This window comes from Lactuca saligna, chromosome 9 (genome assembly GCF_052625555.1).
Source record: "Lactuca saligna cultivar CGN05327 chromosome 9, ASM5262555v1, whole genome shotgun sequence".
NCBI classification, from domain to species: Eukaryota; Viridiplantae; Streptophyta; class Magnoliopsida; order Asterales; family Asteraceae; genus Lactuca; species Lactuca saligna.
Genome location: NC_136425.1, coordinates 189,938,535 through 189,953,879, shown reverse-complemented (window position 1 = coordinate 189,953,879; position 15,345 = coordinate 189,938,535). Strand labels below are relative to the sequence as shown.

Sequence of the window (15,345 nt, the reverse complement as noted above, 5' to 3'; positions counted from 1 at the left end):
AATAGTTCAGTGAAAATCGGCGACCTGAAAAGTTTAATTTTAAATCGAACATTCCTAGCACTTGACGACGTTGATGCAGTTAGAGTATGTTTGATATACATTTTGTGTGAAGGTTTTTTGGGTAAAAAAGTTAACGATCAGGTGCCACAAGATTGGTTTTATTTGGCTGAGAATTTGGATCTCTAGAATAGGTATATTTTGTTTACGTTAAAAATTCTATTTTATTAAAGTTATAATTTATATAATAATCAATTTTGTTTTTTTGTTTTGTTAGCTTCGCTTGGGGTAGCTATCTCTGGGATTTTACCTATGTTGATCTTGAGGATACATGAATAAGATACATAATAATTTATCAGTTTCTAAGGGTGGTAAAACTTTAAAGTACTCCGTCTCAGGATTTACGGCTCCAATAAGGGTATAAAAATTATCTTATATTTAAATTGTTTTATTGTTATGTTTTTTATTTTAATTTTAACTTTTATTACTGTAATTGTAAAAAATTGTAGATATGGATATATGAGATGATTCCGGCTGTTCGTGCATGTGGATTTGCATCGAGAAAAAATAAAGACTCGCCTCGGATGAAACGATGGAGCGGAACAAAAAAATTGAAATGGGTTGACGTGAACAAGATTTGGTCAAAGATGCAAGTTTAAAAGTAATTCGTTTATTATTAATAAAGTTGATTATTATACTTTTATATGCATTTTTAATATGTTTAATTTTTTAGGCTGGGCTACCACCAAGACAAAACATGCTACCGGGTGATGGTGAGATGACATCTTTTTATTATATGTCATTTCAAGAGTATGTATATGGTGAAGGGAATGCAGTTCCATCCCCAGTACGGGACCATTTTAGGAGACAAGACGAATCTTCGTCTAGTATGTCGTCCAGTGGTTGCTCTCATGGTAGAGGTCGGGGCAGTGGGAAACACAAGCTAGACGAGATGTTGAAACAGCTACATGCACTGGAGCAACATGTGTTTATGAACCGACAACCTACAGAGGTTTTTGTTGAAGAAGTGAATAATGACCAATTTTGGAGCGACATTTTTTATGATGGTAGGACAGAGTCACAAAGAAATTATGATGAACAGGTTAGTTACACGCTACACTATTTATTAAATTTTATTAACATATATGAATACCTGTGTTCATATTTTATATTTGAAAATATAGGTTGTACAAGATGAAGTGATGAATAAAAACAATACAACTGAAAATGTTTTTGGTGATACTCAAGACGAGAAGGTTGTTATAGATGTTACCTTTACGATTTTAATAATTACTTTTTAATAAAGTGTCTTTTTTTATTCAGTAAAAAGTTATATTTTTAATGTAGGTATCGGAGGAGAGGAATGAGTATGCGGGGAACAAATTTGATGATGATGTGTTTGATGTAAATGATTATAGTGGAGTTAAAGAGGTTATTATAGTTACATTAATATAAATATTTTGTTTATTTAGATATTATTGCTTATTAAATTATGTGTATTTCGTTATTAAGTATAAAGTATTATTTTTAATGTAGGAGTGGGAGGAGAGGAATGACAATGCGGGGAACAAATTTGATGATGATGTGCCGGACGAAGACGAACTAATAATAACGGGAATGTAGATATTTTCATGATGATGATGATGACAAAGAAGTTACACCCGATAAACCGAGGAGTCGAAAACCATCACAATATTTGTGCCCTCCTTACACCGAGGTATTCGTTTTATTTATAAACCAATGATTTTATGTTTTTGTGAATTATATGAAAGATACAGATTTAAACATTTCAATATTGTTTTTAGTTGCACACGACACCGAAGCAAAAAAGAAGAACAAAAAAAAAGGTTGATATGAAATCAACAAGCCCCGTTCCTCCTCCAGTTTTTGGTGTTGCTCATGACTTCTCCATGTTGCGCCTGCAACCTTACGTAGCAGGCGGTGAGGATGTCATCCAAAATTATGTATTGCATTCATATGATGTCCAGCATCGTTTGTTTAATTTCGTGTTAGATAGAGATTTTTGGAGCTCATTGTTTGGGCATACACACGACGGATGGTTGGAGTCAGCGGTAAATTAATTGTTAATTAATTCTTTTAAAAGTTAATTGTTTTTTAGGCAATAACAAAAGTATCATGTGTGCAGCATATAACCATTTGGTACCGACTTTTGATGGAGAGACGGTTTGAGAGCGACTGACATACAATAATGCCTCCAAATTTTTTTGTTTCTCATGCTTTGGAAGAAGGACAGGACTGGAGGGCGTTTATGGCTGGTATTGCTACGTACCCCAACTTCATGGTTGCTTGGTGGGATGTTGATACGGTAAACTCAATAGTTTATATTGAAAATAATATCGTTTTTTTGTTATGTTTTTGTATTGTGATGTAAATAAACATAATTTTATTTTCTGATCCTTATACAGGTCTTATTGCCGATTCATTCATCCCCTAATCATTGGCTATTTGGGGAACTACGATTAGCGTCAATGGAAGTGCATATTTATGACAGTCTTGGTAGAGGTGCTTATAAAAAATTCCAATCTGAAGGAATCTTTTCCAAATTTGAACGTCGGGTGGCAAATTATTTGGACAAGATTAAGTATTGGGCCCGGAGGAACATCCCAAGGATTCCATTGAATATGCAATTCATTTATGAAGAAAACGTTCCCCAACAAAGTAGTCATTTGGGAGATTGCGGTGTTTTTCTTTGTATGTTTATGGAGCAATTGGTTTCAGGTCAACCAATACGTGTTCTTATTGACCCAAAGAACGCAGCTTTAGAGTTCCGTCTCCGGATGGCAAAAATTATTTGGGGGTCTTGTCTTGGTCCTATGTAGTTGGATTATATAAATGTATATACAAATTAATGTTGGATTTCATTATTAGTTTATTTTTATAGTTTACTCAACGGACGGCAAAAAAAATAACGTTACGACAATTACAACAAATTAATGACCTACTAATTACTTAACATTACATACAACATAAGAACAACTACAACATTTGTTTTAACGTTACAAATACAACAATTTATTGACCTAACAACTTCAAAACCATAAAAAAAATATTGAAAAGCTTACAACTTGTAAACAAGAACTGCCAAGAACAACACCCAACTACAAACCAACGCTATCTTTAACTTCTTATTTTCTGATTGAAAGAGCTTATTAGAGTTAGCTACTTTAGCTATTACCATAGAAGATTGGTCCTTCTCTTCATCAACCCAACTGTTAAACCCACATTTTGGTCCCTGTTAAATTTAATATTCACAGTAAGAAAATAAATTTTTGTGATGTAAACACAAAGGTTTAAATTTGAATGACGTTAACAAAATGATACCAAATATGGGCAAGCGTAAAACAATCTTCCTGGGTTTTTAGATGTTCCCGAAATCCTAACGATACGTTCTCCTCCACAATTGCAGTATGCCATTAGCCTTGTTTTTCTTATAAATAGGAGTTGCTTTGACTGATACAGTTTTCACTCTGAGTGACACCCTTTTATAGAAGCAATCATGTTACAGACAAATCTTTTTGACTATGAATTGAACTGGTTTGACTATGAATTCAAAAAGTTGAACTACGAAATCCAGACAAGTACATTCTGTAGTATTGTCTTGTCGGTCAGTGAAATTTGACTATGAAATGAACTGGTTTGACTATGAATTCAAAAAGTTGAACTACGAAATCCAGACAAGTACATTTTGTAGTATTGTCTTGTCGGTCAGTGAAATTTGACTATGAAATGAACTGGTTTGACTATGAATTCAAAAAGTTGAACTACGAAATCCAGACAAGTACGTTCTGTAGTATTGTCATGTCGGTCAGTGAAATTTGACTATGAAATGAACTGGTTTGACTACGAATTTAAAAGGTTAAACTATGAATTGTGAACATTAGAGATACAATATTTTCTATTTATAATCTCATTTTATTGATATTGCATTTGTGTGATGATTGTAGAGCACTTTCATCGGTTTTGAAAATGAGTACTAACATTGGAAGAAGCTTTTCTCAACTACCAATTTTCTTGCATAACCTTCAACAAACAAATCCTAATACCTTCACAGCCATCAAGAAAACCGATACCAACCGCTTTCAATTCTGTTTTGTGGCTTTAGGTTGCGTGGTATAACATACTAATTTTATTGAGTTATATAATATTTCATGGTAATGTATCTCGATTAGCTTTTACTCATCACTAATATGTGTTCGTTTTTATGTAGATTCGTACCTTCCTTAGGTGCACGATACCGTTGATATATGTGGGTTATTTACCCCTTATTGGGAGCTATCTGACAACAATGTACTTCACAGTGGCTTTAGATGGAAATCATGAACCACTACTCTTAGCAATTGGTTTGGGAACCTTAGAGTGTGAAGAATCATGGAGATGGTTCATGATGAGGTTAAAAGATTGTTTAGGTGACGACATAGAGGTTGGTTTCATAAGCAACCTGTGTGATAAAATAGAATTTGGTGTTCATAGTGCCTACCCGGATTCCTATCATGGATATTATCCTAAAGATATAGCTCGAAAGATACGTGACTGTGTGGGACATAACAGTACGGAAGTTGAATCGTTGTTTTGGAAGTCATGCAATGCATATAGCGTTGATGATTTTTACTTGTGTTTGGAAAGGTTGCAAACTGCATGTAGGAAATCACCTTTGTTTCCCTTACTTAGGAGTCCAATTTACTGGCTTGACGATATTCCGATTTCAAAATGGACACGAGCATTTTTCCCAAAAATACGCTACAATGTTAAATCGATTGACGTCCCTGAAATTTTGCAAATTATATCCAGACGTGAGTTTCCTATAACAACGATAATTGAGTTAATCACCACGTCGATGCAATCAAAGTATGCTGAACGGACCGACGTGGCAGGTAAGGGAGATTGTTTTATTTACTTTTTTAATGTGTTATTATTTTTATTAAAATATCAAATTTTACAGGGAGATTTTCTGGTGGGTTGACCCCTTACGTTGAGAGTAAAGTTCAAAAATGTGTCAACAAGTCTTACAATTGGAATGCAAGACGTTTGTATGGGGATACATATCAAGTCGATGACAATTTTGCCACCACCAACGTACAACTTGAACGAAGGGTATGTAGTTGTGGTAAATGGCAAAAAAGCGGTATACCATGTGCCCACGCTATAGCATGTCTAAGAACCCATACATCTGAATCCATAAACAGATTGGTTGATTATAAGTTCACTAGTTATGTGTATCGACTTGCATATGGATCTGAGTTGGTGAATACTATACCATCACATGTACATTGGGAAATACCAAATGAAACGGTGGTCCTGTTACCTCCCTCAATGCAGTAGTTATTCATGTAGCACCTTTATATTTTATGTAGTATTATGTATTAGTGTCGTGTTATGTATTAGTTATCCGTGAAACCTGTTTACATTTTATGTCGTATTATGTATTAGTTATTTATGTACCTCGTTCATATTTTATGACTTATTATGTATTAGTTATTTAATTTATGTCGTATTATGTATTGGCTATTGAGGAAACAACACACATTAAAAGAAATGGACTTTTATTAAATAGTCATGCCTACAGACATACAACAACAAGCAACTTAAATAATGAAAATCCATTACCATAACCAACATGCATATTAAAAATAAGGGACATTCTTTAAAACATTCCATGCATCTAAGTGGGTAAACTCGCTACCATCATATTCAAAACGGTATAGTTCCAAAGCCACCTGCCGTAGAATGTCTTCATCCGTATTTGCATGTTCATTATCCAACTTGTTGTAAATACGTTGAAGTTCTTTCACCTTCATTTTCAAATCCAAAAACTTGGCTTTGACATCTTTTCTTCTTCGATATTGACTACGCCCCATTAAATGGTGAAACAAATGACAGACACGAGACCAAAATGATCCAGCACGAACTTGTGGGGGACCCGGTGGAAAATCCTCCTCTACAGTTATAATCCAAGCTTGAACCAAAGCGACCTCCTCTGCGTTCCTCCATGTATGCGGTGAGTCCATAATTGCAGGGAGGGAGGTAATACGAAACAACTACAACGCATATTAAAATCTATTTATAACGACTCCTTCATTTCCTGCTGCAATGGCTTGTCAATTCAAGCAGCAATGTATTGCGTTGTCATTCGACCGGGGATGACTTGTCAACTCGAACAGTGCTCTGTTATGTTATTAGTATAGTACACTGCATTCGTCAGTTAATTTTGACTATGAAATGCAGACATATTAGAAGATTGGACTGCGATTTTGTGCAGAAACTACTATAAATTGACCTTATGTTACATAAATACTTTATTAAATAAACCAATACAGTTGTTCAAATATTGTTTTTTATATTCCACTCTCTTAGTTTCAATCAAAATGAGTTCTATATCATGGATCAATGAAGAGTTCTTGGTTCTTACACATGCTTATATTCATGTGTACGAGACAAGCAAGTTGAACGATCCAATGTTTTGGACCCATTTAACCAATATTTTCAATGCTGAAAACCAAAGGGCTACAAGAAACGATCGTGACGGACTAGACAACTTAGCAAGATGGTATGAAATGAAAACCGAAGTTCTATTATTCAACGATCTTTATACCAAAATTGACGACACCCGTTTAAATGCTACTGAGGAGGTTATCTTGGAGGCTGCTAAGGAGGAATACAAGTCATTAAGTAACGGGTTGAAATTCCAGTTTGAAGCCCCTTGGAATATTTTGAAATATATCCCGTTTGTTTAAAATATATTTTAGTTTATTATTTGAGTACTAGGTTATTTTCATGTATTAGGTTATTTTTATGTATTTTTTATGTATTTCGTATGTATTTCGTTTGTTTAAAATGTATTTTAGTTTATTATGTGAGCAACTCGTATGATTAACTAAAGTTAATAAATGGTCATTGCATTAGTTATCACAATATATTAGAATACATTAGTAACAAGGATTCCATGAACCATTAAAAACATCACAACAATTACATGAAAAACAACGACATAATACGAACAAAGCATTAACGTAAAACACAAGTCCATGGGTTATTCTTAACAAAAAATAGAGTCGTCTACTTGAAATACTGTTTATCTCTAACAACCTTCCAAACTTCCTCATATTCGAAGTCTCTGCCGTCATGCTGACAGATGTAAAACTCTGTAACAACTTCCAAGAACTCTTCTTCGTCACGATAGCGAACATTGTTACGTTACGCATAACCACATGCTCGATTGAACCATGTCACTTCCTCCTTTACATCCGTCCACTTAGTAACAACATCTGATTTTTCTCTTTTTTGCCCTTCTCCCATCTCATGGTTAAACAGAGATGTGATGCGACTCCATTCATCACCAATTAGGCAATGCGGGGGAGCAAGTAACGATACACCATCCTTAACACTTAGCCAGCATCGTGTTAGAACTAACACCTCGTTTGTCGTCCATGGCCTTTCAGAATTGGAACCAGGTACATCATTCGAAGAACTTGCTGCATTCGACGACATTTCTAATAATGGGAATTCGTTTCGTTTAGGTGATTCGGGTGTTTGGTTTTTAGATCTTAAACATCTATTTATATAAGTAAATAGACTATGAATTAATACTATGACTATGAAATGGTTATATTTGGACTACGATTTTCAGCTTTATGTAGTGTTTTGTCATGTCAAACTGTAATTTATCTCTTGTCCCTTAAGGGTCCCACTGTTATGTGCAGGTTACTACAGTGACTTGTCATTACTGTCTAGTCATTTCAAAGTTGGACTTGTCATTACTGTCTAGTTTAATACAATATCGACTTTATTATGACTTCCTCACACAAAATCGAAATTTGCTCATGCAACGAAGTAGATTGTTATTATTGTGATTCAGTAGACCCTTTTTTTACACCACTGAAAAACGGCTTGCTGAGAAGGATGAGCAGTTGATACACATTATGGTAAAAAAGGATCGTTTCGAAGACAAAATGAGAATTAGGGATGACTATATAACAATGGAGAAAGATAAGTACCCGTTGCAGTTCCCTGAGTTTAAAAATTACTTACAGATTAGGTTGCAAAAGGATCGTTTGTTGTTTTTTTAAATAACATGTTGTAACTGTTAAAAAAAAATCTGCAAACTATATTTTTTAATATAAAGTCTTCACTAATTGATATAATCAACAAACTAAACAAAAATATGAAAGCATAGCAACGTCTTGAAAGATTTAATAAAAATATTACAATACATAATAAGTTAACAACTCGTCATTACTCTTCATTTCAATGATCTTTTATATCAAAATCAGCGTTATAGGTTTGTGAGCAACTCGCTGAACCACCAATATTAAATGTCATTTCTGCAGTAGAAATTATGTGACGTGCTCCGCTACCGGACGCCCTTCCAGTACAATTATTTCTCGTGTGTCCAATTTGACCACATGTAGAACACTCTTTTATAATTGGACCCTCGCCTTGGGATGGAATGCGGTCTGTGTTTCTTGGCCTGCCTGGCTGACGTTTATCCATTATTGGTGGCTTAACAATCATCAAATCATCGGGGATCTCCCATTCGGATGGCTTTGGCAAAGGGTTTATTGATTCCTCATATGTTTTCCTCAGTGTTTCGGTAAAGTAAGCATTTAATGCATACCTTGAGCAGTCTTCGTAATTGTTCACTGTTAAACATCTTATGACATGACCACAAGGTATCCCATCAAGTTGCCAATGCCTACATGTACATGTCATATGTTTGAAATCAACAATCACATTTTGTGCCCCCTTTTTTACCTCGCATTTCGTATTTGAGATCATGCGAACATCCCATTTGCTAAAACTTTTCTTGTTCTCTTTTACAATTTCATCCGCCCAAGGGGTAAGAATTGTTGTTGCTTCCGCTAAAAAAAGAGCCAAAATGAAGAAGTTAAGATCAATAACATCAAAATTAATAAAACATTAATATTAAAAATTTACTTAATACCTGCAAAGTTACGTCTTTGAAACCACCATTGTTGCATTGTAGCACGAAAAAAATCGATCAACATAAGTATTGGCACCTTACGTGCGTGTCTAGATAATGCATTTATAGATTCCGCACTGTTGGACAACATAAGATTGTATCGGTTCCCTTTAAAATGTGCTCTGGACCAAGTTTCTAGATTTATACTTTTCAAATACTCCCATACTGGTTCTTTTGTCTTTTTCATAACATCCATGGCGGCATCAAAAGCATCAACTGTGTACGCCCTACACGCCTCCCAAAAAATTCCTTTAACCGTCTTACTCTTGCCGAATCTAGAGACTATGTTGAAATACAAATGGACACCACATATTCCATGATGAGCGTGAGGAAAAATGTTGGCAACGGATGTTGCTATAGATGGAGACCTATCAGATATAATTGTAAGCTCCTACATATTTCCTATGCAATCACGTAGTTTTTGAAAAAACCATGTCCAAGAATCGGTACACTCATTTTTGCATATACCATATGCAACCGGTAATATTTGGTTTTGTCCATCCTTAGTAACTGCAAGTAACATGATACCTTTGAACTCGCCCTTTAGGTGAGCTCCATCTACTACTAGGGTCGGTTTACAAAAATTGACAAAAGCGCGTACCTACAATACATTGTATATCTATTCAAATACACCAAAATAAAAATTAAAAAAATTAATATAATATGATAATACTAACCGAGCAACCGAGTGCGACGTACAAAAACTCAAAGCGATCATCAACATCTGTTTTAATATGTGTGATAGTACCCGGATTATGTTTGGCCAAGTTGTGACAATACGCCGGAAGTTTGGTAAAAGAATCCTCTTTCGAACCCCTTAACAACAACAATGCATATTGCTTCGCACGCCATGTCTGATGGTATGAGATATTGATATTCAATTGAGCATTCATATCATTAACAATTTCTTTTCCCCGATAAACTCTACTATAGTCTTCAGCCAAAACATCAGCAACATATTCACCCAAAACATATTTGTTTGCTTGTCGATGATTAGGTTGCAACAATGTTGAAGAACATGTGTGTACATCAACAAATTTATTCACTTGGAAAAGTCCATCAGAATTTTTAATTGCTTTTGCTCTTAGTAACCAAGAACAATTTTTCGAAACACACACAGCTTCATACCTTGATTTGGTGGATCTACTTGTCCTCGTCTGGAAACCTTCTCGAAGACATTTTTTACCAATACACCGCTTTAAAAGTTCTTTGTTCTTAAATATACTCTCACATTGAATATTTTGAAGATTCATGTCTACCATCTGTGTTGGGATATCTTCATTAATATCAACTGGCCATGCTGGTACAGGGGGCATACCGTGAAAAAGGTTATCGGGAAACTTAGCTTTAACTTCATCACCCAACTCATCTCTATCGGAATTGCTTTGTAGCTCGCTTATATCTAAACATACATCACCAACATCAACATAATGCCCGTAAACATGATTTTTTTCATTTTTTTGACTTGGATTTTTTTTCTTTTTAGTTTTATCTACCACACGCCTATTCATAAGTTTAACTTCTTGTTCGGCAACATCATCACAACGACCACCCACATGATTAAGATATGCACCAACATCATCATCACCAACAAACTTGTAATTCTCAGGTTCCACATAGTGAATAGGTGAATAACTAACATTAACATTTTCAGCAACACTGTGAAACTGAGGTACACTAGGAGTATTGAAAGTACCTATCGGATCGTTGCTCCCTTTATAACTGCATAAATTACCAACAACCTGGTTTCCAATTTCACCACCCCCATTAACCTCCTCAACTTCATCAACCACCACAAACACTTTCACAGCCCTTCCTCCACTACATTTGATTACGTTTATCAACATTCTAACATCCATGTCTTCAACTATAGCTATATAATAATTTAATTCAGGATGGTGGAAACGAAGACTAATTCTATATTTGTCTAACAAACCAATTTTGCTTCTTACCAAAGATACAAAATCACTATAACTAATATACTCAGAAAATATCAAAGCAAGTTCAGAAATACCTCCCTGTGGACATATGTATTCCAGATTAGTTCCATTAACTTGCCATCTCCCACCGGTTACAAGACAAACCATATATTCAATCATTTTTTGAGCAAATTGTAGAGAGAGTTCCTAAACAAATAACAACCAAAATGATATTTTTTTTACAAAACTATTTATATAGCAACCTGATTTCGTAGTCAAAACAAACCATTTCATAGTCAACCTAAAAAAAATACAAAAATAACAACGATTTCGCAGATAGAGTCAGAGGATTTCGCAGATGGACCTATTCCATCTGCAAAATTACCCCTATATATACAGCAAAAAATTTAAAATAAAAAAAAAATTAAAAAAAAAAAAAAAAAAAAAAAAAAAAAACACTTGTACTTTCGCATGAGAAACCCATTTCGCAGATGGGACCTTCTCATCTGCGAAATGGGTGGCCATTTTTGTAATTTCGATTTTTTTTGACTATTTTTGTAATGTCATTAGTGTAAATAGCTATTTTTGTAAATTTCTCTTCAAACAAATCGTTACGTACGCGTCTTTATTTTCTTGGTAGGCCACAACCATATTTTCTTTTATTTTCTTTAACGAGGCAGGTGATCTCCATATTTTTACATATTTTTTATTTTGTATTTTGTATTATATTTACATATCAATAAACTAGAATCTCCATTTTTTTTTCATGTTACATAAAAAAATTTATTAAAATATAAAAAATTCATGAAACGTGAAACTTGAATAATAAATAAAGGAAGCATTTATGTCCAAAACACAAACTTTTAAAGCATTCCAAAAATCAAGGTGGTCAAGCGAGTTGAAATGAGGGTAAATTAACAGTAAAAGTCACTGGAGAAATGTGTAATGTAGGTATAATTAGGGCCAGGTAGGTATGTTGTTTTGTTTTGTTTTATTTTCTTCAATAATTAATTATATATTATTGATATCCAGTTTTGTTTATATTTTTAAACATTTATTATTAGATATCGGCTGATTGATTCTTCAAAAATAATAGTGTCTTATAAAATTAAAACGAACAACTTTTTTTTAATAAAAGATTGATGTGTATTTAGTTAACAACAGCAAATAGTTTCTAAACCAAGAGTATCTTGTGTTTTCCTTCCTTTTTAAAATTGAGGGCTCAAATCACATCTAAACATATATGGATTTTAGAAGTACTTAAGAATGGTTAGATTTGTCGTTTAAAAAAAAGTAGTTCATAACATTTTTGTTTTTTTATCAAATATAAATAATTTAGAATTTTTTGTCATTATGACTTCTTTAAAAATGAAAAGTTAGGAAAATAAGTACAATATGTTCCATTGTGACTTTGCATTCTTCCATTGCATCTCGAACTCTTCAATCCTATCAAAATCCCTATCATGACGCTTTCTAAATAGTGAATGAACATCTTTTTCTCTTTTAAATATTTATATATATATATATATATATATATATATATATATATATATATATATATATATATATATATATATATATATATATATATAATCTCAGATTTTTATGGCATTTGACCAAATTCAGTTAGAGGTAAATTTTGCTGTGAAATTAATAACTTCTTCTATGGTCAACAACGAATTTGGGCTCAAAAAGTCAATTTGGCATCTAGCTTGTTGTCAACATATGTTTACAACTTTCATTCAAGAACCCTTATGTTTGTCACAAGTTCCTTGTGTCTCCTTACAAATGATCATTAAATTATACACCGGTAATGGATCTACGTTAACAGTTTTGAAAAATATAGAGAGTTGAGCATATTAATATTTTCTTAATGAATTTGGAGATCATGAACTCAAATCTTACTCTTACGAATTGTAAAATGAATTATCACCCATGTAATATGTTTGAGGGTTTTATGAGTATCAAAAAAATATGGAAAAACCTAGTTTTGCTCATTTTGATTTAGATTATCACCTGGTTGTCTGTCGTTCATCATATCGGATTAGGAAATTAACTTAACCATGATATTAATTTCTTTAATATTAAAACCATTTTATGTTTTTAATTATTTTAGTTGTTACTATATGTGATTAAAGCATACCCGAAAAAATTATGATTTCGATCCCCTTTAAATTTTCATGTAGAAAACCTCTATTAATCAAGAAAAACAAAAACTTGTTGATTGGAGAATGATTACTTTGGTATCTATAACATTTTAGGTTTGAATGCATCATGCAATTGTACTCTGGAGCAATTAACGCATCATGCAATTGTACTTTATAACCATTTGAAGACAGTACTTGTAATAGTTTTATATAACTGAATAGATCCAAACTAATAATGACCAAGTAACACATCTCCTTCTTTCTCTTCCCTAAAAACATAAAAACCAAAGATATTCAACACAAAATTAAAAGAGAAAAATAGAAGTACAAATGCGTATAAGTTACAACCATCTTGTATACATCAAACACTTGGTTTTACTTTGTCACATTTGATATGGTAATTTACCTTCTAATTCACGGATTCTGACACCCTTTTGGGTTCTTGAAACAACGAGAAAATTGTATGAATAAATGCATAAACAATGACAATTACAAAAGGATTTGAAAGGAATGAAGCCTGGTCCGATGCCATCACCTTTTTACACGATATCGTAAGAAAAGGTGATTGCACCGAGCCAGCCAACATCCCTCACAAACCACTAGTTGTTCCATCGCCTTCATCATCTCCTTTCTTTCTATAAACCCTAATTATTAGCGAACAGAAGCTAGCTCTATAAATACACACATACATATAAATATGTATACATGTATGTGTGTATGTATATAGAGCGAGAGAGAAAATTTTGATGTGGGATAGGAAGTATTGAAAACCCTGAGGCCACACATAAGCGATATATAGAGAGCCTTGATAGTTAGGGTTGGAGTTGCACCCTTATAAAACTTATTTTAAAATCATGTTCTTGCCGATTTGCATCTCATAGTGCGTGACAGGCACTCTCCATAAAGTTGATCTATTCTATTAAATTTTCTTCGGAAAAAAGTTAGTGATAGTGATTTTTTAGGGTTAATTTATAAAATATTTTCTATTTTCTGTTTCTTTTTTTATGCTAAAATCTATTTTTTTTCAAAAAAAAAAACCCATGATAATTTTCATTTTATTATAAAAACACTCGTGAAAATTTTCATTTATTTTTTGTTTAAGCTTTTTTAGGTTTTGTTTAGCACATCACAACTAGTGAATAAGATAGTTTATTTTTGAAACGTTTTTAAGTTATTGTGTTTGGTAAACAAAAATTAGTTTATAAGCTAGTTTTTTACATATCTATTTATACTAACTTTTCAAGAGCTATTTTAAAATTTTCCCCATATGTCTCTTAATTAATTACAAATAAAAAAATTCTTCTAAATGTTGTTTTATGTCATTTTATATCTTTCGCCTAACTTGTCAGCAAGTTTTAGTAAACATTATTATTTATCAACTAGTTTTTCACATAACATCTAAATTTTTACATAACAACCAGCTTTTCAAATAACAGTTAGACTTTCAGCTAATACGTTAAACATAGCATTAATAGATTTACCAAGAGGCATAGTTAATGTAGGGGTTTAAGTGTGTACTACCCTCCCCCTAACTTTTAATGTTTAATAGTATAGATATATTGAAGAAACTTACAATCTCATTTTTGGTTATGTTCATTATAAAGCCTTGTTTCTTGATAGTCATTTTGTGTATATCTTTATATTTTAATTGTGTGATAAAAAAATATAAATATAAGACATATTTATAATAACACAAACAAAACATTTGATGTAATAAAACGAACATTTTGTTAAATTCTTTTGGAAAGCTCAGGAAACAGTCTAAAGAAGAAATGTTTGGCCTGGGAGTAGCTTGGGAATTTTGGGCATGTCATCGCAAGAAGAGGAATCGATAATCGCGGCCACCCAGTTTAATAGCTCAAATAATGAGAGTAGATGCCATGATTTAATCACCGACGCCAACTCCTTCCCTTCAACATACCAAAACCCAACTCACTCACCCTGAACTTTACGTGTAAGACGCACCAACTTATACTAGTACGAAAATGACATAGGGGCACACTTTTGGAAATAAAGTAGTCAGAAATTTGGTTAATTGTGTCACTGAAGGTCATTAATCAAATTTCAATAATGCTTTAGTCACATATTAGTTAAAAAGCATCACCAAGGCCAGCCCACTAGTATGATTTATAGTATAGATAACTGTCTTTGTGATAATTGTCTAGTATGGTATTATATATTATGATTATGTGCTAGCCTTATATGATGTTATGTGATAGTAGGGGGAATTGTCCCCATGACTGTTCGATAGGATCCAGGGGTTGGTCGGACACCCTGGTATGTC

At 33.2% G+C, this 15,345-nt stretch overlaps 1 protein-coding gene across 1 annotated transcript; it reads left to right on the top strand.

Annotated features, from left to right (window-relative positions):
* Positions 1 to 4,303: 4,303 nt before the first annotated feature.
* On the top strand, positions 4,304 to 5,337 carry LOC145017050 (uncharacterized). The gene is made up of 2 exons (XM_078975154.1): positions 4,304 to 4,889; positions 4,958 to 5,337. Exons 1-2 carry the CDS (start codon positions 4,304 to 4,306, stop codon positions 5,335 to 5,337), a joined length of 966 nt encoding a protein of 321 aa, XP_078831280.1.
* The last annotated feature ends 10,008 nt before the right edge of the window (positions 5,338 to 15,345 follow it).